Source organism: Cebidichthys violaceus, unplaced genomic scaffold, assembly GCF_023349555.1.
Source record: "Cebidichthys violaceus isolate CVI_PGR_0920_01 unplaced genomic scaffold, fCebVio1.0.p SCAF_20, whole genome shotgun sequence".
Lineage (NCBI taxonomy): Eukaryota > Metazoa > Chordata > Actinopteri > Perciformes > Stichaeidae > Cebidichthys > Cebidichthys violaceus.
The window spans coordinates 7,439,174-7,466,294 of NW_027176373.1; the positions used below are offsets into that span (position 1 = coordinate 7,439,174).

The following is a 27,121-nucleotide window of genomic DNA, read 5'->3' on the forward strand; positions in this document are numbered from 1 at the left end:
GAGATGGCAAACATCACTTATAGGTCCATAACCGCACTGTGGAAAACTGCACAAGCAAAAACAACTTCAAATAAAACAATGGTTTGCCTAGATACATGTATTTTCACATTCAACATCAATAATGAAAAATAGAAATCACACTGGACCAAATTGGATAATAGACCTTAAAACGTCAAGACCAATATGCAGCACTAGGACCAACTCTAGCAATTAATAATCTAAAGCAGGATTATTTAAAGAAATATAATGAAGAAAATGCAGCAAAAAATTTGTAAAAGCAAACAAAAAAGGTGAACATGTAATAAAACATTCAGCATTCTACAGGTTTACATTTTGGTCAAGTCCAACCATCTCATGGCTGTTGCTGGAATGCCTATTAAAGTAGAACAGTTACATTTTCACCCGTTAAGTAACATATTTGAAGACATAGCTGTAAATCTTAATTTAAATATTTGAAAAATGTTTGCTTTGTCCTGCTCATATTTGAGCAGACCGATTTTTAAAAAATACTTCTAAAAAGCAAAATGGCAGGACTTCATGCCTTCAGTATTACTGCTTTAAAAAAAAAAAAAAAAATAAATAAATAAATAAATAAAAAAAAAAAAAGCAGCAAAATGGTTCTCGAAGCAATATAAAGACAAATTTTCAATTCCAGCAATGTTACCAAATGTACAGAATAATAAAAAGAATAAAAGGCGATTTAAAAAGGCTAATGATAAAAGTATCTGTACGGACGTTAACATCCACAAAACAACGAACCCGAGCTTTGCCTTCCTGGAAGTCTAATCATTGTCTGGGCGCTGAAATCTCAGTACAAGCTGGCCACTTTCAAATGACTTGAAATTTAACCGCCAACAACTATCAATGTGATAACGTTGTTATATTTCTTTCAAGTTCTACCCAACAAGGATATAGCACTACCTGGCAAAAAAAAAAAAAGAGCCAATATGAGTTAATGTACAATAGTATATGGCATAGTGATCACTAACAGCCGCTCTAATCAACCAGAGCATCTGCATCCCAGCGCTACAAAGAAAACACCGCTCCACACCCCCCGCCACAGTAGTTTTGGCCTACAGTGCGTGTCTAGGTTGAAAGATCTACATTTCACATTTCCGACCTCAAAATTAGAAAATTTAAGCTTTCCAAAATGTGACGAGACACCTGGTAACACGTATTCATTTTAAATAATTTTCCATCACCAGTGAGACTAACAAGTAACAGCTCAAATGCATAAAGTACATTCAACATCACCGCGTTACTCCAGCCTCGTCTGTAAGACAAAACCTTGCTAACAGCAAATCTGAAAACACGGACATACACGAGGATGCCCTTAGATTTAACGACTCCATCAGTAATAATGGCATATCTGCATCCTGCTGCCTGGATCATACTTCCCTGGGCTGAAGAAAGGATAGACAGGCTCGTCAAAGCAGGTGTCAAACATGTACAATCGCTTCATTGTGACGGCGTCATAGAAACTAAGGCGCCCGTTGTCATAGTCCAGGTACACGCCGACCCGAGGAGAGTTCCAGTAGTCGGCTACGGGGATGCGCCCATCCTCTCCGTTGGCATAGAGCCGGTCCTGCAGACACAGGCTCCAGTATCCTGAGGAGGGGAGGAGGCTGACGAAGCCCTTTCTGTTGCTGCCCTCAGTGGTGACTCCGAGGTACCAAACACCTTTGTCTTTCACATCCACCTCCCAGTAGTGCTGGCCGCTGGCGTACTGGGCCGTGGCGAGGATACCACAGAAGCGGGTGAAGCGGGCCGGCAGGTCTGGTTCCTGGTGACGAACACCGCCCTCCTCCACTTTGGTGTCGAAGTCTGAGATGATCAGGTTAGGGTGGGCCGTGTCTGGATCTAAAGTGAGGTTCTGAGGCACTGTGCAGAAAGAGATTGGGAGAAGTTAGTTTTCCTCACTCTTAATATTGGGCTGAAGCTGGCATTACATTTGAGAAAAAAAGAAAAAGAAAGAAAGAACCAGCTGATTTAAAAACCCCAAAAGAACCACATTTGGCATTCATTATTACATTATTATTAAGTAGGTATGCAAAGCAATGATACAGTACAAAGTAAAAAGCTGTTTTGGGTTAAAAACATGCATAGAACATAGGCAGCAATATTAACTTTGCACATACAAAACCTCAATTGCATGCCATTTATTTTTTTCTAATAGCAACGGGTGATCTTTCTCTGCTCACTAAAGAACAGTGAACACTTGATTATTGGACAATTTAACCTGCCGTCAGTGGTTGTCTCATTGTTTTACTAATTGTCTGTACCTTGTATCTCTACCTATGTGCTTATGTACGCTGTTGTATCATTTCTTTAACGCCAACAACCTGTCAGGGACAGCAGAAGAATATGTGGGCACATTTACATGATGGCTCATGTCAATTGATGGGCATTGTCCATTCTTAAATAAACATAATCAATAGTAGTCACTGGACAAGACGAGCTTCACTCTGGACAGGTCGCCAGTCTATCCCATAGCTGTCACACATATACATCCACTCACACTAATGTAGAGGTGCTACATTGCATGTCTTTCAACTGTAGGAGGAAACCGCAGCATCAGGGGTAAAACCATGCACCACCGTTGCGCACAAAATAAATTTAACAACGATAAATACATTGTGCACTGAACACTGTCAAAAGTGCAGCGATGTTAACTCACTGGTATGCAACACGTGCATCATCTTCTTCCACATAATGAGCTGGAAGGGGCCGGAGAAGTCTGTGAATTCAGTCTGACAATTAACCGTGTCGAGAGATGGAAAAGGCTTGGAATGGATGACTCTGTGGAAGAAAAATGGGAGAAAGAAAATTAGTATGCAAAAGGTAGATTCATTTTTAAAGATATTTTTATAGGTTAATATCAAATAAACAGTAAGCTACTTACTCATTGAATGTCTCAGCAAGGCTCTGTTGGAAGAACAAAAAAGGCATATTTTGATTAGTATTTAACACACTTCATATCAATCTTACTGTACAGTTGGTGGGGGTTTCAACATGTAATACAAACAATATGTTTAATAAGTTGTTTTTGAACTGTAGGTTCCTGATGACGCACAGACAATAATTGTCCATTTCTAACAGAAATCCTTCTACTGTCAAACTCTAGCAGAGGCACGGTGATGCCAACACATCACTGACCTCAAAGCTAGTTTTCCCACCGACGTGGCTGTGGATATCAGCTATAGCTTTATCCACGGCCGCCATCTCCGTCTCGACAATCTTCAAATTCTCGTCTATGACGGCCATGGTGGCAACTTCCTCAGCATCCAGGCTCTCAAGCAGGGAGTCTCTCTCGTCGAGCAAGAATTGGACCAAGGCACCAACATCTGCCTCAATCTTCTCCTTGAGTCTCTTCTTCTTCAACTGGAAGACAGATATTTTCAGAGGATTATGATGAAGGATCCGATGATATTAAGTTCCAATGTTATCTATGTTTAGTTAGTGTTAAGAACAACATTTCAGTGCAGTGTGTATCCAATGTTTATACATCAAGTACTTCAGGACTACTAATTAGGCTTCCAAGATGATTTGCAATATTGCATTTAATTGAACTTTCAGAATAGGATAAAACTGGAAAGTTAGAGAAAGTTGTAATCTTGAAAGACGACTTAAACCAAACATGCATACATATGTAATGTCAACAGCATAAAAAGGTCCATTCCATACCCTCGCTTCATTTCTGGTACGCTCATCTGCTGTTATAACTTTTACACATTGAGACTTCTGCCAGTTGAGCTCCATTAGCCTCAGTTTCAACTCCATCTGTAACAAACAGATACATCAAGACACATGTACACTGTAAAAGAGACATAATGAATCACAAAAAAATATGACATGAATAAATATTTCATGTAATGAATAAGACACGAGGAAAAGGCCATACAATCTCTGATGTCTTGGCCAAATATACAGCAAGTGATTAACAGAAGAGAATATTTCACACCAAATACAGACACTTAGACTTACCTTCATGTCATTCACAACTTCTGGCACAGGTGCTACCTCATGGTGTCTGAAATGACAGTAAACCAAATGACCAGACAGTTAGTGGTTTACAGTGCAATGTGTCACACCATCCCAAAACACTCGGCCTGTGGAGTTTTCTTGTAAACAAAACAGAAGTTATGGTTTCATTCAGTGCTTCTTATTAAACAGCATTGCGTGTATCCTTGAGGTCTAACGAGTGCATCTTTCCTCGTAAAGCATTAGAAAAGCAGACTTCTAAATATTTCCATTTGCTAGCAGTCTTCTCCATCAATGCCTTTGTCTATCAAAAAAATGCTGTGAATTCCACAGTTGCACGTGCAAGTGCACCCTTATGCATAAAACAAACAAAATGGGGACCCACTTGTAAAAAAACAAACATACAAAACAACACAGGAGCAGTATTCCCAAAAGGCATCTCAACAAACTGTGGGTGCATGCTTTACGAACTCTTATCTTACATAATGGCTGTTTTCAAAATCTCATACTAAAGTACTGCATACTACTCTCTATGTACTGTACACTGTACTAAACTATTAGTATGCCAGTACCAGCTGGCTGTTCACACTGAAGTATACTCAAGCAAATCGTCTTCTCGGCATCATATGACTATCAATCACAACACTACCGTCAAATCAACATTAACAATTTGATGTTTTCTGGTATTTTAAGGCAAATTAAAATCATTAAATATTTTTGTGTTATAGTACTTTCTACAGTACATTATACAAGTGAGCTCTCAACTATACATTAATGTCACTCGCCATCATATGTTATTATTTTACATCACACTCTGGCATGCAAACCCTTCATGGATGAAAAACAAAATGCTGATGCGGCCGTGCTCGTCACAGTGTGACCGACTCACACGCAAATCGGCTTGTTGTGCTAACCTCAACACATGTTGCTAACAGCATACCAGTAAAGTTAGCGGAGCTGAAAAGTAAAAGAGGGTCGAGAATGGTATACAACACCAGTATTACAAATTAAAAAAGGAAGTGAAGTACACTTGTCATTTCAACAAAAGTCCACTCCGAGTTAAAACGTTTAAGTCTGAGTGTATGTTCCATTACTGACATATCAATGACAGTAAATGGCAAGATTAAGCTGTACACCTATTCAAAGTTTAAGAAAGGGAAGATTCTAAAATCTTGAAGTCAAAACTACAAGGGCATATTCCAACTGAGAGCACATTTAGTACTCTATAATTGAATGAGAATACTTGTATATGGGAATTACTTTAAATGCACATTACAACCGTGCAACATCCATGCTTGTCTGACACCTACCTTTTATACCGATGCAGACATTTTTTTCTTTTGAAGACAAAAGTGACTGTATGTACGTTACTAACTTAGCTTCTTCCCAGAAGTCTCTGTGCTTTCTTGCCTCACAGGTTTCCACGGACCGTGGTTGTGACACCCACGGCTACTATTATTAGTCACATTTCTTTCACTATTATTGATCTTATCACATCATTCTACTATATTATTTACATTATTATTAGGGCTGCTACCGCCATCACTATTCTTATATGTCTATTTCTGTCCTATGGATTGACTATGTTGTAGTTTGATTATGTTGTTTATTCTGTGCACGTGGCATCTTTTGCATTTCTGCAATAAACATGGGATCCCTTCTCAGTTGCTCTCCCCACTCTCTCAAAATCAAATATGTGCATCTACAGCTGCATGTTCTGATTTCTAGTGGGATATGAGAATCTACATTTGCAAAGAATATAAAACAATGGAATTAGTGCTTTGGTGGTTGATTCTGGCATCTCTTCATCGGAACAATCGAGGCCTTTTCGAGGACAAAAAGACTTGGATTGAGTCGTCTCATTGTGGTTCAAGTGTGGGCATTAGCATTATTAAGACACACAGGCCGGGGTAAGGGAGAACCCAGATTACTAAAAGATATAAACCGGGTCTTGCTTAGGATTCCAATTTGCCAAAGTATTCCGGCTTCTCGTACATATTTAAATGGGAACTTTGTTGAAACGACCAGAAACAATGGTCATGTCCCAGTTTTCATCAGATCAATACTTCAACCTTTTATAGAAACAATTTGAGGTTTCAGAAGTCCAGTATAAGTCTAGTTACTGTCAAACAGTGGGAATATCAGCAGGCTACAATGCATGTAATTGCAGCTACCATTTGCCATGACATGGGTTTTAGGTTCTTCTGCATGAGCATTAAGTCTCATTTGTATTTGTACAGATTAATTTAACAGGCCAGGTCTAAACTGGTAACCTGACCTGTGCAATGATGATGAGTTACCTTGATGCATTTTACAAAAGAGGAACACCTTTGTCAAAGCAAACATAGCTAACCAAATAGTATGTGTCGATAATTCCCATAATGATGCAAACATGACCAACCTGTGTGCTCTAGATTCCCTGCAGACCACACAGATGGGCCTTTTATCAGTCTGGCAGTACAATTTCAGCTCCTCTCCATGTTGGTCACACTTTCCATCTACTTTAACGGGCTTGGAGGGTGCAGGACAAGACCCCAGACACTCCAGGTCGTCGAGTTTGTCCACCAGGTTCTGCACGAGGTAGTTTTTAGTGAAGCTCCTCTTGTTGAACACCTGAGAGAACAAAGAAAACAACTGAGAAAGGCGCATATATCTGCTTTGTCCACTGTGTGTTTTTTCGTTCTGCATTAAATAAAATCCTTTACAGCTAACACAGTTGGGTCATTACTGTTATCCAACTTCCCTGCTGGTAATTTAGCGTTACCGTTAGCTAACGTTAGCCAGCATAGCAACGGTAGCTAAAAAAAACCTGCTGTTCTGAGAGTATAATTCTTCAAAAAAACCCAACTAAAACTAGCTACTAAAATTCCCTTGTATGTGCGTGAAAGTAAGTTATTACGGCTTGTCACAAGTGTACCATACTTGTGAAAAAAAGCACGGTAGGAAAAAAAGAAACGCGTGTAATAACTTACCGTCCGACATTGAGGGCACTGATACCCGTAGTCTCCGCCATTTTCATCCCAGTGCATGCAGATGCAAAACCGACAGAAATTATGCCCGCATTTCAGTATAACAGGGTCTTTGAAGAAGTCCAAACAAATTGCACACGTGAGCTCTCTCCTCAGGTCGTCTCCAGCTGCAGCAGCGGTGGCCATGTTTACAAGCCAACTGCAGGACAACACTCCCAGTGCAGGAAGTAAAGGAGGAGGAAGGAGAGGAGCGCGCACATTTGTGGTGCGTCATTTCCGACTTAACCAATCAGCTCTCTCTCTCTCTCTCTCTCTCTCTCTCTCTCTCTCTCTCTCTCTCTCTCTCTCTCTCTCTCTCTCTCTCTCTCTCTCTCTCTCTGCTCATATTCAAATCAGGCAGCATCAGGTAGTAGCAGATAGTAAGGGCAGTAAAATAATAATGAAATCTCACTTTTAATTATTGACATGTACAGATTATACTGGCTTGGTGCAGAGTATACAGCCTAATGCATTGCATCAGTTACATGAGACAATATGAGAATAGAAAGCTTTTTGCTTCTTTAGGTCTCAAGTATCAAAGCAGTCCAATCAAGTCTTAAGTCCTCAGTCTGACTCAAGTCTATGTCTCGACTCCCAAGTCTAATGTTCTGTATAAATACGGAGTAAATCAACAACTCAAGTAAGCAACACTATTTATTCTTAAATACATATACATAAAAACCCATTCTTAAAAAGACACAAACTGAATATCAAGTTTGATTGTTTGTGCTAAAATTGTCATATACATGGGGATAACTGGCTGTGGAATATACATTACATTGCATAGCTTGGATTGGATTGGCATGTGAAGGATGTGACTCAAAAAGTGCATTTGATGTCAGATATGGTGTTATTTCCAAATTCATCAGGGGAAAAAAAAAATCACAGCACTGTCCTAGAAGACTATTATGTGCATAAACCATCACATCCCTCGCTGAGTCACACCTCAGCTGATTTCCAGCTCATGTTCATCACATTAGCTAGCCCTGATAAATATTGGAAATAATTATACAATGATGACGACACCATAATAAGACAAATATTTAGGAACATTGACCCCAGCATGTTGTATATCCATAGCAGAGTAAGACACAGGTTTGACAACACATGTAAACAAGAAAGTTCACCAGTGATATCAACAAAATAACGAGACTGCAGATTACATCAAATGCCTCAAATGTAATATTTTTCCTCGAGACATACCGATTTGTAAGCAGCTATTTTGCATCCTTTGTTCAAAAACATGACTCAGAACACTGAAATCCCACACAGTACGAGTGACAAATAAAGCGTACAAGAACATAATATGAGAAGAATAGGGGTCAAAACATTGGATATGAATAAAGTATTTGCATGTTCACAGCACCACACTTATTAGCAGTGTAACACAGAAGTGGGAAGTGGCTCGGTAGAGATTTTCTTCAGTCAACAGTAGTAAATTGTGTTACAAGACACGGTCCATTGTTGTAAAAGAAATAACTCCTGAGATGAGTGTCTCTATTCACACATACCTTAACCAGTGCTATCTAAAACAAAAAAAGAAACATTACGCCCAAAATATTTTGAATAAATATGACAATATCACAGAAATACACAGTGGAGCAACAGGATGGATAGCAGTAAACATTGTGGTAACAGAGCAGCGATGAACTGTAAACACATGACGCAGTAAATAACTGAGTTTTCAAGAATACAAATAGTGGGAATAACCCAACTCAGCAGTAACAGAAATGCTCAATACATCTAACATCATATGGTAAAAAAGAAGAATAAAAAACAAAACAAGATTAGCTGGTTAATAAACATAAATTCTAACTGCAGTGGTATGAATCTCCTGTACTCTGATAAGAGACTTCTGCAGGTTTAGTTCACAGATATGAAACAGGTGGTGGCATCTTGCGTTTTTGTTTGTCATTACAAAGTTTGTAGTTCAGAACGAGTGTTGGCCTGAATGCATACTTTTCACTGCATAATCTTACTTAGGCTATGGGTTCTATATTTACCTTTTAATCCCCAATATTTTCATACATGTTATTATCACCTGGCAATTGATGAACTTTATAACAACTTTAAGGACAGTAAGTGAAATAAAAGAATTGTTAAGATACTAAACAATTGGAATATGCTGCACAATGTGTGCAGAAATCTGTTGTATCCCTTGCAAATAGATGAGATTATCTTGATACTATTAATATTTTGGTAGACACACAGAAGTACCAGAGCTCACAAACACAAAGTTTTGACTGACACAGGGGCAGGTCGATAACATCTGAGTGTTCTTTCTGAGGTGAACTATTCCTTTCAGTATGAACATTGACATGATCTAGCCCCCTTTACCCGAGGTAACCCTGCAGCACTAAATCTCTGACTGGGCCTGCGTGACACTAGCTTTATGAGAAAAAGTGCTCTCAGTGACTGGTTTTCTCCAGAAGGGATATAGCGGCCTCAGGGACTTTCACACCCCAAAGCTAGTAAGTGAGAAATGAAATACCATGCTACTAACAGCACAAGTTGGAATGTTAAGTGAAGACACCCTATAGGACTGTACTCTGTGCTGTTTTCTGTTGCAGTGATCAAGGTTCGTAAAGGTTCCAATACTGTATAAATCCTCCACTAACAGGCAAACACACACACACTCACCCAATAACGCATATGATCAATCTCAGATTTTTGGTGTTATGAAAGCAATTTAGCAGTTAAAAAAAAAAAAAATCCAAAATTGTATAAAACCCTCACATACTCTTCATCCCTTTGTCCATCTGTGCATCCACTGCTCAGACCTCTGAGCTGTTGTGGCAGTCTTGCATCCTCACCACCAACATGGGCTCTGTACTGACAGACCCTTTCACCACCTCCTCCACCCCCTCCCTCCATCCCTCCTTCCCATCCTTCTGTCTGGATCTCAGCACCAGTACAATGGTGACAATAATGAGGGCGGTCAGCAGCAGCCCCACCAGTGCCCCCACCATAGTCACCAGACCCTCTTCTTCCTCCTCTGCGTTCAGCTCACTGGGTTCCAGCCCATCGGTAAACAGCTCATTTGACCCCCCTGCCTGTCTCTTGGTGCGGTCCAAAGCGATGTGCATGATATTGGTACCACGGTTGTTGTCTGCTCCGATATCTTCAGCAAGCTCTGGGACTTCATCGCCGGCCGACCTCCTGGAGCGATGATCTTTGCTGCTCGATGGGGTCAAGGAGATATCATTGCTTGTGGAAACCAAAGAGTGATACTCCAGGCTGCGCTTTCCAATTCCTCTGTTTGCATTCTCTTTGGAACGGACCGTGTAAATAGTGTGAATGTACCACTCACGGCCTGCAGCAACCTGAGGAAAACACCAACAAATGCACATCTTAGAATTATGTTCAATTTACAAAATGAGAAAACAGAATTGATTATACATGTTCCAAGCTCTCTTATAGCGCAACATATCTGTCTCACAATAACACATGTACAGTAAAGCTTTTTGGAAGTTTGATACATTTAACTTACTGTAGCTACTGGTTCACAATAAAAATCTGTCACTAGCTATGAGGAGCAGTAAGATGATGAATACCTGGAACATGGCTGTAGAGTCCAACCTAAAGCCATCAGAGCCAGGCTGTTTGACGAGGGACATGGCTGACAGATCATCCACTGCCAGTGCAGCATTAAAACTGACATCACCAAACACACGTGCCTGAGTTTCTGGCTGAGCCTTGTCCTGTTGAGGTGTGTTAGATTAAGGGGAAAATATGACCGTAAAATATTATTTTGCATCTCTCTGCATACTGAAATTGCATTATTTAAAACCATTACATTACATTACAGTCATTTAGCAGACGCTTTTATCCAAAGCGACTTACAATTCAGTATCTATCTACACACCGTAGGAGCAATTTTTGGGGTTAAGTGTCTTGCTCAAGGACACATTGACATGAGACTAGTAGAGCAGGAGCCGGGGATCGAACCGACGACCCTCTGATTGAAAGGCTGCCCTGCGCTCCACTTAGCCACGGTCACCCCTATAAAACCTTAATATACTCACAATAATCTTGAATCTATAGAGCAGGGATGGAGAGTCAGCCAGGCAGCCAAATTCAAACTTTGTTGGGTTGTACTTTGGTACGTATCCATCAGCACCAGTGCAGAGGAACACCTTCTCTATGCTACAGAAGAAAGAGTCCCCCAGGTTCTGCACAGGGTCCACCATCACACGACCGTAAATCGTATCACCTGAAATAAAAGAAGAAATGAATCCTAAAGTCTACACCATGTTATTGTTATGAATCATCAATCCAAGAAACAGACTATTCAATGGAAGTAAATGGAAATTAATTTAAAGGGCCGTAGTCCTGTTTTTTTATGTTTTAGCAAATTAACTTAAAATGCATGTACTTTACTGTCAACCATGTCCACAGCATACCACTGCTTTTAAATGCATTTTCTATCTTCAAAGTAAATTCCCTCTATTCTTTCCATGATGTCAATGTTTGCAGATCGGTTGTCTTCCAGGATTGATTTGGGAATTAAATGCTTTTAGGCTAGAAATATCAGACGTCAGTTCCACTCAACAAAATAAATATTAACAAAATAAAAAAAGCTGATGTAATGTTCACTGTGATGGAATCGCCACAGTAGGTCAAGCAAGGTTTATTGTTGACAAGTCAATTTTCATATTGTGCTGACATGAACTCAAACCAATGTCTGCTTGAAAGGTAGAAAATCAATCTAAAAACTTGGCACACTGCAAAAAATGACAGAAGTGATGTAAAACAAATTCTACATGTAGACAATGGGATACAAACATCTATAGTCTTTTGAAATCTTCCTTGTACTGAAAAGTCTTTAGACGTTGTGGGAGAAAAATAAAATGCATTTGTGTCTTGAAATATATTTGTGTAAAATCAATCATATCCATAATTTGAAATGTATCCATGTATATTCACATTCATACTGTGATAGTGGCCTGTATCATTGTCACATGTTATTCACGTCACCAAGACAGGGAGTCTAGTATAGCGGCCTTGGAGCTCGGGTGAAGATAGAAGGGGGGTGAAGCAGAAAAACAAGGAATGCAGGTTTTCCAACGGAGGGGAAAGCAAGCAATGGTCACTATGACGGGCGGCCAGAGGCAAAATCAGGAGAAGACGAGTGGGGAAGGAGACTGTGGTTAATCAAATAACCCTCTGTTATGACTTGTCTGAGGTACACACTGTAACTTGTCTAGGTGAAAGTTCAGAGGAGGAGGAGGAGGACATCTCCGAAGGTGGGGGTGGGGGGGGGGGCTTAGGGTATAAAGTAATGTACAATGCTATTGTGAAGTTAGTTGACTCCGGACAGCTCGGTTTACTTGTATACTTTGTGAACTCTGCGTGAATTGAAGAAAATAAAATCTCTCTTGTGTTTTGTGGGTGTTCGTTATTGAGTTCCTAATAGTGAGATCCTGTGGTGTCTCACCACGAGTCAGATAGATAACAGTTACTGATCGAGCTGTTAGGTATTGAGTTTTAACGTAAGTAAAAAAGTCAAAGAAGCTGATCATCAACGGGAAAAAAACCCCACAACAACGTAGTAAGAGTGTACTTACCCTCAGAAAAGGATATGTCAGTCTCCTGACCAAAGCCCATGGAGCCATCAGAGAGCCACAAGCTCCTCTTGGACAGCAAGAACATCTGAGTGTTCAGACTGAATTCCACTGCAACCGGGTCACTCACCTAAAGTGGGACGCATAACAAAGTGTAGCATAACGAAGCAGGGGAATGAGCCAGTGACAGAGAGAGAGAAAGAAAATAAGAAAGAAAATATAATAACAATAATAAAAGAAAATGCCCCTTTTGGATCTTAACCTCTTGCACCTGAGCGCCGTCAAACTAAATCTGCCTTACTTGCTGGAATCTGATGTCTAGATCGAAGGTGACTGGTTCTCTGGGACTGCAGACAGGTGGAAGAGTGTATTCCATATTCTGGGCTGTTGTGCAGGGGATCAGCTTCACTGTGTAGGTCCCAGAGTAGTCTCTCACCTGTACGGAGCAAAGAGGACCGATACTCTGTCAGTCTGTATCTGTCCGTCCAGCTGCTTGAGGACACAGATTTACACAGTGGATGTTTCAACTTCATGTTGTCATACTTACAGCAAAGTCAGAAGTGAAGGTCCACTGCTGGACTGGCTGGTTGTAGGTGGGCTCACTCCTCACTAAGGTGAGGTTAAAGGTGAGGCCGGGATGGTCCACACTCATCACCATGGAGGACATGAATGTTGCTAGGGAGGGAGAAGTTCACGATGGAAGGATAATTTACAATCAAAATCAATTGCGATGCCTGAAACTAATCAAGTAAGCAATGTATTTGTATCGTCAGTGACACTCATGATGATTAGTAAAAGTGGTATGGTTAAAATAATCTGTCAGTCTCACCAGCTCTTTGTATTCTGCCTCCAGAATGAGACTCCACGAACAGACCCCTGAAACGAGCCTTGGTGCGGAAGTTTACCACCAAACGTCCCTGTTCATTGATGCGCATGCTGGTTGGATACAATGAACCTGGCAAAATACAACAAAAGACACAGGATTTTACAAAAACTGATTTAAAAAAAAAAAAAGTGGATGATATTGGGTCCAGAAGCAAAAACTGTCACGTCCTCACGGTTTTAGGAGCTTACCCTGTAACTCGGCCTTCGGGGGACTGCCGATGCCATCCTTCCAGAGAATGGCCGTGTCATACACAAAAGTGAGGCGCAGCTCTGACTGCAGGTCAAAGTGCTGCCAGCCGCCGGTTCCCACGGGTGAATGGAACACATACGACACGTAAAGAGGAACACGCAGAGTCACATAGGACTGGACCAGATTCAGCACCTGGAAGGACGTTTTTAATAAATGATGAGTGAAGAACCTGGGCTTTCAAAAACACTTAAAATTTTAGGCTTAAAATGTAAAATACATTCAAAATGTATTATTGACGGGGCAATTAATAGATTACTGTTCATTTACTTGATATGGTTGAAGTTATAAGCAAGAAATCCTTGAATGTGTGACTAGAACTGTAGTATCCTTTTAGATTAAGGGGTGATTGTAGGTTGATAAGCTATATTAAGTGCTGAGCAGATGTAAAAGATGAACACATTGTTCTCTTCCACGAGATGCTTGAACTCTTTCACTCCTACTCAGTGTTGTCAAAGATGCAGAAAAGTCTTCCTGTGTTGTACACAAGAAACCACTGTGGGCAGCAATGTGGGCTTGTATTGTTCTTTTCCATCTGTTTTTTTGTTGTTGTTTTAAAGATATTCAAAAACATGATCGTATTAGATTTAGACTTAGATTTTGTAACCTGGAAAAAATATTTTCTACCCAACTCTTTTCTGGATGGCATTCTATATAATTTGAAACCCATGTTAACTTGTAGTCTTAGATGTATTTCCATGAGGCCAGCCACTAGGTGTCTCTGCTCACCAACATTATAAAAACAATTTTGTGTTTTGTGTGAACTATGTGCTCACACAAGTTTGACAAAGTCAGAGTTTGTCTTAGAAACAGATTGAAAATGCACCACATTATGTTTGTTTGACTTTGAGTCAAAATGTGTCAATTTGTATCGTCAATTACTGCATTGATTGCTGGGCCGGAGATTAATTGCCAAGAGCAATTTAGAAGAGCAATTTGGCAGAAGATGTTTTTGATACGTCTCAGATTAACCATACTTCATCACTTGAGCACATATATTGTAACATCTAATCTTATTTCTAAAATAACACAGGAACACAAAGCACCACTACTTAAGAGTCTGGTGTAATATCACTGCAAACAGAGAGAATCTCCACCAAAGACCTGAAATGCACTGCACACAGCTGAAAACTGCCCAATCCACCAAAGTGTCTCTCAATAGAGCAATTGCTGAATCAGGATCCAAATGAGAAATTATATGACTGCTAGCTGAGAGACAAACTACCTCAGCACTAAGGTTTACAAAGCCACCATATTATTATAACCCTTTCTAAAATAAATTGATGGAACAGAATAAAGGTAGAATTTGTTCACAGTTAGTTCCCTTGAAATACCATGATCTTTACTCTTCTTGTGAGTTCAACCTTTCAATAAGTGCATGTTCTCCCCAGACAAAAAACAACTCAGCAAGCAGTTATGGAGACCAAAATACAAAGCTGTTATGAAAATCCAATAATTAAACATTGATCAAGATTATTACAGTCAAAATCGAATGTTTTTTTAAGATTAATTTGGTCTTTTGAGAGGTAGCTGAATTATTTAATACTTTGTGTTCTTGTATTCTTGCCCCCTGGTAGAGGCTGCAAGATTCGGACTGCTTCTTTTTTTCTCTTTTGGCACTCCTTGACAAAAAACTAAAACATAACCTAAGGGGCAATGTGACAGTGATCTCTCTTAACGAAGGGGATTTGAGGTCTTGGAAGATGACGGGCGTCATGTGTAACTATGTGTGCAAGCGGGTCTTGCTGTGACTGGGGACAAATAAACACATTTCTTATCTCTTTTTCGTCTTCTCCTCACACACACAACAACGCCACACACACTCAGCAGTCTGATCAGCAACAAGAAGCTCACAGATCAAAGGCTGGAGGAACACAAAAGAGCAGCAGGACATGAGCGAGGGAGCAAGGGTCTGTCTCCTAATCCACAATAACAACAACAACCCATGACAATACTGCAGATCTGTACAGTATCCAACACAAGGAAGAATTGCAATGACGCAACAGCAAACGGCTACAGGAAGTTTGTTAGCATCTAACTAATTGACAGCCGACTTCTGTGGTGAGTTGAACTGTCATGCCACAAAGCTAGTAAAAGAAAAACTGGACAAAGCTGCCCGATTCCAAATAAAGTGACTTCCCTTTCATGATTTCACACATTTCCAGCTTTTAAATCTTCCGTGTTGATACAGTAGCAGTGGTGAGCATTAGCGGAATGACTGATCACAGGTTGGCAATACTTTGTTTGAGTGTGTATGTTTCTTTGTGCATATGTTTGCATGCACACAATCACACGCTGGGGCACAGAGCTGGCAAACACACACACAAACATTCAGTGAATGAGACGTAAAATGCAGGCAAACAGACATGGTGCCGTTCTGTCTGTGTGACCCTTTCATTCAGAAGGCTGTAAATAGACTGAACATACAGACAGAAACACACACAGGTGGACACACACACAAAAAGGCTAACAGTCCAACAGATGTACATACAAACCCTAGATTGGAATTCATAAATTGTAGACAAACGTACACAGAAACACACACACACACACACACACACACCTGTCCATCAGTCCCTATGGTACCTCCACAGTCTGTGAGCAGCTCAGACATGTGGTAGTAGCTGGTGAACTCCCAGAGACAGGCTTCCAGGTTAAGGTTCCTGTAGAAGCGCAATGTGCTGTTCCCCCGCAGAGAGTCGCTGAACTGATAGGGTGCTGTGTCTCCCATGCTTTCAGGGCTTCGCGTCAAGGCGGTGATGAAGCTGTGACCGGTGGTGACCTCATTGTAGTCAAGCAAGTTGGAGCAGCGGTGGTTTCCGACTCGGGTTCCGTCTGGACTTAGACTCAGTTCAAAGTTCATGAGAGGGCGAGTGGAGATTACCGGAAGCATGCCTGCAAGGCGAGGGGAGACAATGTGATCCTGACTGTGTCCAACTATCTTTGATACCAGTACTGAGAGAAATTATTATTTAAAAAACTTAGTGGAAAGAAATAGTTGAACGAAAAGTGATGAAAAGAAAAGCAGGGGAGCAACAGAAAAAAAGGAAGAAGGGAACCTGGAGGAGAAGAGGCAGAAGGAAACTGATTAAAAATCAAGAAGGAAATGTTAAGTAGCGGGTGTGCTGGAGGGTTTCTACAGGGGGGTTTGATACAACCCGGCAAGATCTATATTCTGGCTGTCACGCTCCTGAGGATCCACGGACGTGAATATTACACACACTACATTACTCTTCACTTCATCTGTGGTACAAGTCCTGCCTCCAGCTCCTACCTACCATCTATATGAGGCATGGTGACAGTCACTTTGATGAGGTTAGGGTGTTTCGGGTCCTCTGCTCCAGTGTAGCGTAGCTTGGCAGAGAAAGGCTCGGCGCCAACGGTCCCCATCTTACGTGGTTGACACATACCTAAATATGACAGAGGAACAGAGAGGAAAGATTCAGAACACAAGGACAGACTGCAACACTTTGGAGGAAAGAAGACACACATACAATATGTATGATTATCTTATAAAATATGACACATTGTTATAACTACAACAGTAACATTCTATTTATACATTAATGCAACAATGATAACAATCCCATAGAAATTTATTTAATTCTACAACATTCACAGGGGGGCAATTTTCTGCACCGAGTACTTTTACTTTTTAGACGTTTAGTACATTTTGCGCATAATACTTACTTAACATTCAGAATTTTGCAGCTGTACTGTACAATAGGTACTGTTCATTGAAAAGCTCTATTACTAAGCATTCACGATGCTTGGAGAACAAAGCCCTTTCGGTTCTCATTGCAACATTGGGCTAAATCCCTATTCAATTCCTTGTCCAGAAAACTGGCAACATAAGACATAGAGACAGATGTTCATTGTTCTGTCCTCACCTTCCTCCTGGCTGATAGTGATGATGGGGCTACTGAGCTCTAAACCCTCATCCCTGTTAGAATTAACAGCTCTAGCAGCACACTGGACCCTGGAGCCTGCCTGGAAGTAGACTGAGTCCAATGTGATCATCTTGGAGGACGTAAAGAAGGTGTCAAAGTCCACCTCCCTCATGGGACTGGTGACGCCATCGGGGCCAGCTGGGGCACTGATGAGCCAGCGGTAGTGGGTCAAGGTGTTGTTGATGTGCTCGCTGACACAGATAGAGCCCGTCTTGTCATAGTCTGGGTATTTTGTGTTGCAAGCCTGGAGGATGGATAAGGAATAAAGTAAGAGTGGGCGGGTGGGCAGGGACAGCAGAAAGATGGGAAAGATACAGCAGATGCCAGAGGACAAATGGGGAAAGAGGTGCAGAATACAAACGAGTATGCAACGGTTGCCAAGGAAATCCAGATGTTTCAGTGTGCCATGTTTTCATATTGAAGTTCTTAAAATGGCTTGTCTTATAATTAGAAAAATAAAGATATGGGACAAAAGGGTAAACCTTTAAGTCAGTATTTATGTAAACCTGTTGACACCATGCCTCCTGGTGCAGCACTCAACATTTCAGTTTTGACAAGACTGTTTCATTTTGTCTCCCTGAGCAGTCACCTGAGAAGCAAACGACTTAACACATCACGAAAATCCATTTAAGTGTCTCACTGAGCCTATATTCAAGAGTGGAAGTGACTCTCCAGTGTCTGGAAGCACGAGGACTGTAGCCTTCTAAACTGTGTAATGTGTCTTTTAAGGATGGATTGGCCAACTCCAGAAGGGCAGCTTAACTTTGGCTGAAGAAAAGTATGGGTCCTGAGGGATCACAATGTGCCTTCCACTCCCAGAGGATGCGGCTTCACATTAGGTCCTGCTACCTCATTCCAGAAAAAGCTTACAAATTGAACTGTAGTCTGTCGAGTTACAGTTTCCCAGGCGCTGCTAGAGTGTACCGTTTTTGTCGAGCGAGGAACAAAATTCAAAATATATCTCCGAAGTCAGTTGTGTCTCTGAATATAGTTTCAGTTTGACTCACTGTGACACAGATGACAGGGTAGCCGGCTGGTGGATGGAGGTTGTCTGGTGTCCTGGCGACATCGTCGTAATGGAGCAGTGACACCACATGAGGCAGAGAGGGGAAGGTGACATCAGCCATGCTGTTGGTCTCCTCGATGTAAACTATCATTTTAGTTACCTGTTCAAGAAAAGAGAGATTTAAGACCAATGAGAACTACAGACACAGTGCTGTTTGTGAATGAGTTACTATCAATGAAATGATTAAAGTCATCACAGAGCTGGATGTGTTTACAATTTCACAATCATGACTGATTCTTGGCTTCTCTTTATACTCTTCTCTCTCATTTCTCTAACTCTGCAGTATTTCTTTCGCAGATAATCTATTATTTATTGTTAAATGTTTTCATCGCTCTTTTGGCTGCAACTAATAAAGTTGTCTAGGCCAGGACACCCGTGGTCTCAATGAGACACATCTGGATGAATATGTGTCAAATCAGAAAAATGTATCTCTTTACTTTCTAACTGGCAGTTTGAATTTCATATTATTTGTTGTGTGATGTTTATGCAGGAACACATCCTGACCTGAGTTTCAGCCACCATGTTTTCATCAGGCTTAAGGTGGAGAGTAAAGGCTTCCCTCATCTCTCGGACACCATCAAATAGCACATCCACCTCCACCACATGTTCCTTATCCCCCTCTTTGAACTCAATGTCTGGGCACACACAAACACAAACACAAACCCCATGAAAAGCAGTTTCAAACATATCATCCGAACAAGTGTGTTGCATTGATGGTTCTGGCAACTTGAGTAATTGTTGTTGGTGATATTTCTTTTGTGACAATAAAGACAGTGAGGTTACATCAAGTAAGTTTCTCTCTTTTTTGAGATAAGTTTTTCACAAAAAAAACTAATTTTATGTTTTATTACTTCTTTGGAATATCACTTAACTAAAACACATTGCAGGTTTATATTTGCATAGTGCCAAAAGTGGTCCATCTTCTGGAGAGGTAAGTAATAGAGCTTTGCATTAGAAATGTGCTGCACTGAGAAAATATTGTGTAAAATGAGAAATTCACCGCTGTGTGATTCAAAACTGCTGGGACATTTGAACGGTGGGTGGGCAGGTATAATTTGAATAGACTGAATGTATGCATATAAATATTTCAAGCCTTGATTAAGCCAAGAAAGGTTCATTGCGCTTAAAGCTGAGTGGCTAGAGAGGGATTTCACCCTGCTGACAAAGCATGAAGTATACTGAAATTCAATTAAAAATGACATGACCCTCCACTGGACTATTGCAGAAATTACCTTTCCCGACTTGGGATGAAAATAGAAAATCAATGGCCCTCACCCAAATAAATCCCTATGCCCACTTTTATTAATTTAACACTCCTATAGGGAGCTTTGTTCAAAAACTTTTAGTTTTTTAATTTAGCTTTTTTTTTTTTTTTTATATATATAAAAATACCACAATGTAGCTTTAACCCTGTGAGACAGAAGATGATGTGTGTGAGGTTTACCTTGAGACACAGGGAAGTAGTCCTCTCCTGAGATCGCTGACCCGTCTTTGGTGTGAACACGGACCAGTGACACTTTTGATGTGTCACCCACTCGTACCACAGGGATCCTCACAGTTGCCACGGCGCCGGCTTCCTTTGGTTCACTAACACTGAACTTGGTTTCCAAAAAACGAATGATGGGTTCTGAGGTACACAGAAAGGGGAGAAAATTGTTGGATTATGGACATAAACCTGTAATCATCACTCCCTTTATTATTACTGCTGATGACAATAACAATTTTAAACCATATGTGTTCAGGTATACGCTGATTTGACCATATCTTTCATATCAGTCTAAACTACTCAACTATACAGATAAATAAAACACTGGATTCACTTTTTTTTATTTTACCATATGTTTAATTCCTGACTTTTCTCCCCCTCCATCTCCCCCTCTTCATTACACTTACTGTCAGCTGTGTCCTTGATTTTCACCAGAGTCTCATTCAGAGCTCCCACCGATGCCCCAAACTGTAAGTCGCTCTTCGGGTTCCCCAAGACCAACCGCATCTCTTCTCCTTCCTCGTACAGCGTGTCATCAACCAGTGATAGAATACATGGCTTCTCCGTCTCGCCTGGAGTGTACAGCGAGAAGGTGATGATGGGAAATGTTAAAAAAATTGAGGTGGAAGAAAGAATGCAATAATCATTTTTTTCTTCATTTTACAGCATGTAGAATTGTATTTATATAACTTTAACCCACAAAACTCTTCCTAAAGAGTTTAGAAAGCTGTTTGCACACATTTTGTAAAATAAATGCAGAAAAGGTGCAGTAGGTAATATGTGGAGCATAGTTAAACTTGCAAGCCCTTGCAACATCTGCATAGCGCTGCAAAAAAAAAAAAAGTGTGACAAAAAAAAGGTTTCTGAGTTAGAGCTGTTTATTTTAATAAAAAGGGTGTCAACTCTCACAACACAAGATTAAATGTAACAACTGAGAAAAAGTCTGATATACTTTTGTGATTAATGAAATACCTGGTAAGAAAGTGATGATAGATGTTTCTGTGTTGGGTCGCTCATCGAAGTCAGAGGCGACCTGTGCAGAACCCTGACGGGTGTAACAGCGAACGGTGGATACGTGTCTGATGTCCCCACTGCGGTACACTGTTGCTGTGATCTGACCGTCACTCTCCTCGCCACTGTACACCGGCTCACGGAACTGTACCTTTGGCACTGTCAGTCAAAAAGACAAACATAACACATCAAAGTTCAATCATCACATATGAAAAAGTAATAATGTATTACATGGTCCATAACACAGTTGTCACAACAAGCTGACTGAAAATAGGTCATGAAAGTTGTTAAACTATGAATACAAAGTAAAAGAAAAGTGATGCTTTGTAAAACAGCAAAATTTCAGTGTCCTGAAAAAAAAAACACGTCCCTAAGACATTGGTAGTCTACTTTGTAAGGCTTTCATGTATTTCAATGCTTTTCAATGTTTGAGCTAAATGCATTTAGTAGGATTTATCCTGAGAGGGCCATAAATGTCTGTACAAGCCGTCAGGACCAACCGTCAGACAGGCTAACAGACCGACGTTGCCATTCCTAGACTCACACCACTAGTATAGAAATACTAATAAAGATAATACTAATAATGATAATAATACATTTTATTTGTATAGCGCTTTAAAATGTACCCAGTAAATACTGAAGGTGAGAAGAGACACAGTAAAAGATTTTAGGTCAATCAAGTCACTCACAGTCAGACACAGAGTCATTGATGAAGACTGTAGCCTTCCCAGGTTCTCCCAGAATGCCGTTCACTGGCATACGAAGGACAAGCTCAAAGCTCTCAGTTCCCTCCAGCTCTGGTTGTCCCAGGTCATCCAGAATGGTGACCCTGAACGTCTGCATGCTGACGCCCGGGGCGAAGTCCAGGTTACGACTGATGCCCACATAGTCAATACCGGCTAGAGGAAGGATAGAGAGCGGGATGGAAGGTCAGAGAAAATTACAATAATAAGAAAGTGAGTAGATGAATAGAATGCTGTCAGATGATCTTATTTGTTAATTCAATAATTTCCAATAAATCACAAGCAACAGTTGACTCTACAACTGGGAGCTTACCTTCTGCAGAGACAGGCTCGGCCTTGCGAGAGCGGATGGTGACGGTGCCGCTCTTGGACAGATCGGTCCCTGTCCTCCACACTTTAACCTCCACATATCCATCACTCTCATCCACATGATACTTTACCTCTCCAAAGTAAAACACTGGAGCTGGAGAGCAAACAAAGCAAAAGAGACATAATCAAATTAGCAGTATTTGTTTATTCTTTTATAATATTGTTAATTCTAAAATAAATTTCCAGACTGAGCTTTAACAGATCAGTGGACATCCTGGCACTGGTGGTTTGGCATGTTTAGGGTTTTGTTAGTTGCCTCATGTTGTTTTGAAACATAATTCATACTTTGTATCAAACTATTGATTGACACTTTTGTACCAAACAAATTATGTTTAATGGCCTTCAATCTCGACCTTTGTAGTAGGGTTCATTTGCATTTTCTTTATTGTTTTTATTTATGTTTAGTGTGACTTTTCTCCTCTCCTTATGCATGCACCTGTGGTAACTGTCAGCAACCATCTGCAGTCTGACATGATTCATTTGTAAAGCCAGCCGCTGGACACAGAGGTGAAACAGCGACAGCCCATTAGTCTGAAGTTAAACTGCAGGGAAGCGTGGCCTTTCAACCTTCCCTGGCCTCTCATCTCACCTCATTGTTACCACTGAGTACTTTCAACAAAAAAAAATGCAGTTAGCACTGAAAAACAAGGCCTCTCTATGTGTGTGTGTGTGTGGTTTGTCTCTTTCTCTGAATGTGGTATAGTAAGGTGGTGAGACAGAGAGAAAGCGGCCCCCTAGACTGCTCAAAGGCTTGTTTGAACTGGTATTGTTTCCTGAGGCAGCAAAGTGGAGGCAGTCCAATGTGTATTTGACAGCTTCATCTCTCACAACCCCCCCCCCCCCCCCCCCCGTCAAGTCCAAAAGAACAGAATGAAAGTTCTTCCTTCTCCGTTTTAAGCTGCCACTCTCACTCGGCTCTCTTCTTATATTCTGGAATATAATCCAAAAATAGCATGCGTATTATAATTTTTTGCGTCATGATCAAATACTTCAGCAGTCCAGAGATATTTTTTTTTTCTGAATATTACTTTACGGATATATGAACCTTTATATTATATTTATATACTTTAACTGGGCCAGATAACAATAGATAAGCATATACTTAACTAAGGGAATGAGAAAAGTTACTGCAGTTATGTTTTGACTCTCAATTTAACACAATAAGTGACAGCCCAGGGCAAGAATACTCAGGGAGTATCACCACATCGAGTGTAGCCTGTGTCCTCTCGCTACATCCAAAGACTTGATGCATCTTACTTTCTCTCTTACCTTTTCCTCCTACACACTCAGTTTCACCTAACAGATGTAGTGCTGGTTTGTAATGCAAATAGAATTTGTATATGTGCACAATGGCAGAATACAAGGAATATTACAGATTGTGTAGGTGGGAAAAACACATGGATAAAAACATCTAAGCAAATACTCTGGTAAATAGTGCGGGGGCTGGTAAGTGTGTTTCTTGGATAATCATTGTTGCGTAAATGCATGCATCAACAATGGTTGCGGAAACATCTAGCATACTGTAAACACTACGTAAGCAGTCTGGCACACATTCCTTTTATGCCCAGAGAGGAAACTTCTGCACCAGTGCTAATATACATGTCTGCATTCACACATGTCTTGACTGCTGTCGGCGACGACAAATTCTTAACACCACAAGAGGGAGTGAGTGATGACTGATGAGTGAGAACTGCATCCTCTCTCCCCTCTGGGGCCACGCTTGTGGTTTAGCACTCTGAAGAGTGTGTGAGGGCTGGGGAAGGTGTAAAGCCAAATCGTGATAATTACTATGTGTGGGTGTTTGTAGCCATTTGTGTTTAACTGTGCCTTTAAATACAGTTTACAGAGCATTCTCAGCTGTCCTCTAAAGAAGGGCCCCTGCTTTTGGAAGTAGGTGACTAACAAGCTCTTACAATGTTGTAGATACTTTTCTTATCCTTTAAACTCCCATTGGTGCTTGGGATTCAAATGATTCAGCTGTTAGACCCTATGCATTATGCTTAACTACGAATTTTGGACTCATCATTGTTCTCTGTATCACACAGTTGGATAGACCTCCTTACAGCCAAGAAGAAATAACAATATCATGCTATTCATCCATACAGTTCTACAGTTGAAGTTTAAAAACTACCTCTCGTCTCCTCTGTCATTTAAATCTTGTAACTACAGTACACGATCCAGTTACTACACCGTAGATACTCCTCACGCACTAATGTTGGTTAAGGTAGTATATACCTTATAAATGGAATGAACTGCAAACTGTCCTCAAATTAAAGTCTTACATTCCCCTTGGAGATTTTTAAGCTTTATTATATGATGTTTTTTTATGATTCTTGCAAATGTTTTTAATTCCTGTTTATTGTGTAGTGATGTTCCTGCAGTTTTGCTGATTGTGCTCTTGTGAATGTTTTTTGTTCACAAGATTAAATACATTTTTAAAATAAGTGTTTTTTTGTTGACTACTTTCTTTACTTTTTTCAATTAAATTTAACAGGAGGAAAAAGTAAGGAAGAAAAATGACTTTCATACTGCTTGCTGCTTGTATGCCAATTAAAGATATGTGGTGGAAGATGGCATTTATTTATAATTTGCAGAATTAAAACAGATAGATCCACACAGAATAGCTCCTGTTAGAAGGATTTTCACTGCTGTGACACGTTTCGAGCACGAAGCTCTTCCTACAAGTACAAAGAGTCACTATCAGAAATACCCATAATGCATATACAGTTGTGGTCAAAAGTTTACATACACTTGTAAAGAACATAATGTCATGGCTCTCTTGAGTTTCCAGTTATTTCTACAACTCTGATTTTTCTCTGATAGAGTGATTGGAACAGATACTTCTTTGTCACAAAAAACATTCATGAAGTTTGGTTCTTTCATGACTTTATTATGGGTTAACAGAAAAAGTGACAAAATCTGCTGGGTCAAAAATATACATACAGCAACATGAATTAGCAATTTTGGTGACTTAGAAAGTTGTGTCAATGAAATGAGCTTCATAGCATGGCCTCTTAACTTCTTGTGAGTGATTATGAGTGACTACAGCTGGTGACTTCTCTGAGGCCATTTAAATAGGGCTCATTGGATACAAACGCCCACAAACGCTACAATGGGAAAGTCAAAGGAGCTCAGCATGGATCTGAAAAAGCGAATCATTGACTTGAACAAGTCAGGAAAGTCACTTGGAGCCATTTCAAAGCAGCTGCAGGTCCAAAGAGCAACAGTGCAAACAATTGTTTGTAAGTATAAAGTGCATGGCACTGTTTTGTCACTGCCACAATCAGGAAGAAAACGCAAGCTATCACCTGCTGCTGAGAGAAAATTGGTCAGGAGGGTGAAGAGTCAACCGAGAACCACCAAAAAGCAGATCTGCCAAGAATTAGAAGCTGCTGGAACACAGGTGTCAGTGTCCACAGTCAAGCGTGTTTTGCATCTCCATGGACTGAGAGGCTGCCGTGCAAGAAGGAAGCCCTTGCTCCAAAAGCGGCACCTTAAGGCTCGACTGAAGTTTGCTGCTGATCACATGGACAAAGATAAGACCTTCTGGAGGAAAGTTCTGTGGTCAGACGAAACAAAAATCGAGCTGTTTGGCCACAATGCCCAGCAATATGTTTGGAGGAGAAAAGGTGAGGCCTTTAACCCCAAGAACACCATGCCTACCGTCAAGCACGGTGGTGGTAGTATTATGCTGTGGGGCTGTTTTGCTGCCAATGGAACTGGTGCTTTACAGAGAGTAAATGGGATAATGAAGAAGGAGGATTACCTTCAAATTCTTCAAGATAACGTAAAATCATCAGCCCGAAGGTTGGGTCTTGGGCGCAGTTGGGTGTTCCAACAGGACAATGACCCCAAACACACATCAAAAGTGGTAATGGAATGGCTAAATCAGGCTAGAATTAGGGTTTTAGAATGGCCTTCCCAAAGTCCTGACTTAAATCCCATTGAGAACATGTGGACAATGCTGAAGAAACAAGTCCATGTCAGAAAGCCATCAAATTTAACTGAACTGCACCAATTCTGTCAAGAGGAGTGGTCAAAGATTCAACGAGAAGCTTGCCAGAAGCTTGTGGATGGCTACCAAAAGCGCCTAATTGAAGTGAAAATGGCCAAGGGACATGTAACCAAATATTAGCACTGCTGTATGTATATTTTTGACCCAGCAGATTTGATCACTTTTTCTGTTAACCCATAATAAAGTCATGAAAGAACCAAACTTCATGAATGTTTTTTGTGACAAAGAAGTATCTGTTCCAATCACTCTATCAGAGAAAAATCAGAGTTGTAGAAATAACTGGAAACTCAAGAGAGCCATGACATTATGTTCTTTACAAGTGTATGTAAACTTTTGACCACAACTGTACAAGCGTACTTGAAACGTTACACATCAATAAAAATCATTTTAACAGTATAGCTATTTGCTGTATGGATCTATCTGTTTTAATTCTGCTAGATATTTCTTTGATCCAGCACCCATTCTGTCTTTTTTATCGTTATAGTATGTATGTATAATTTAAACAATTACAAATAAAATAAGCACACACACACACACACACACACACACACACACACACACACACACACACACACACACACACACTTCTTATCAACAGAAAGGGAATATTGTACAAACGAGCAAGAAGCTAGCAATTGTGATGCTTGGTAACTGTGGCTAAGGCTGCCCTAATATTGAAATGAAGGACTGGGTTTCCAAGAAATACTCAGAGTTAATCTACAATTCTACAAACTCAGCTGTGGCCATATGCACTCGACTGAGAAAGTCTGAGTGTCCTCTCTCCTTGGCAGGGCAC

The 27,121-nt window shown here is 40.5% G+C and overlaps 2 protein-coding genes across 3 annotated transcripts in view; both read right to left on the minus strand.

The window, feature by feature from the left end:
- Positions 1–81: 81 nt before the first annotated feature.
- On the minus strand, positions 82–7,168 carry trim47 (tripartite motif containing 47). The gene is made up of 8 exons (XM_068715970.1): positions 6,954–7,168; positions 6,383–6,594; positions 3,985–4,030; positions 3,685–3,780; positions 3,157–3,381; positions 2,903–2,925; positions 2,678–2,799; positions 82–1,881 (listed from the first exon to the last, which is right to left on the minus strand). Exons 1-8 carry the CDS (start codon positions 7,134–7,136, stop codon positions 1,352–1,354), a joined length of 1,437 nt encoding a protein of 478 aa, XP_068572071.1. The 5' UTR covers positions 7,137–7,168; the 3' UTR covers positions 82–1,351.
- Positions 7,169–7,662: 494 nt separating this feature from the next.
- frem2a (FRAS1 related extracellular matrix 2a) overlaps positions 7,663–27,121 on the minus strand; it is a 55,310-nt gene continuing 35,851 nt past the window's right edge. Inside the window, exons 7-24 of one of the 2 annotated variants that reach the window (XM_068715971.1) lie at positions 22,255–22,404; positions 21,888–22,097; positions 21,160–21,357; positions 20,595–20,759; positions 20,146–20,328; positions 19,206–19,336; positions 18,643–18,801; positions 17,576–17,879; positions 16,964–17,095; positions 16,249–16,580; positions 13,628–13,820; positions 13,383–13,508; positions 13,101–13,228; positions 12,855–12,989; positions 12,557–12,683; positions 11,015–11,202; positions 10,544–10,690; positions 7,663–10,312 (exon numbers count right to left, since the gene is read on the minus strand). In XM_068715971.1, the coding sequence (XP_068572072.1) occupies positions 9,764–10,312; positions 10,544–10,690; positions 11,015–11,202; positions 12,557–12,683; positions 12,855–12,989; positions 13,101–13,228; positions 13,383–13,508; positions 13,628–13,820; positions 16,249–16,580; positions 16,964–17,095; positions 17,576–17,879; positions 18,643–18,801; positions 19,206–19,336; positions 20,146–20,328; positions 20,595–20,759; positions 21,160–21,357; positions 21,888–22,097; positions 22,255–22,404 (3,557 nt within the window). In that variant the 3' untranslated portion in view covers positions 7,663–9,763. Of the gene's footprint in view, positions 10,313–10,543; positions 10,691–11,014; positions 11,203–12,556; positions 12,684–12,854; positions 12,990–13,100; positions 13,229–13,382; positions 13,511–13,620; positions 13,821–16,248; positions 16,581–16,963; positions 17,096–17,575; positions 17,880–18,642; positions 18,802–19,205; positions 19,337–20,145; positions 20,329–20,594; positions 20,760–21,159; positions 21,358–21,887; positions 22,098–22,254; positions 22,405–27,121 lie in introns of both variants that reach the window. The other variant, XM_068715972.1, reaches the window with a different exon arrangement.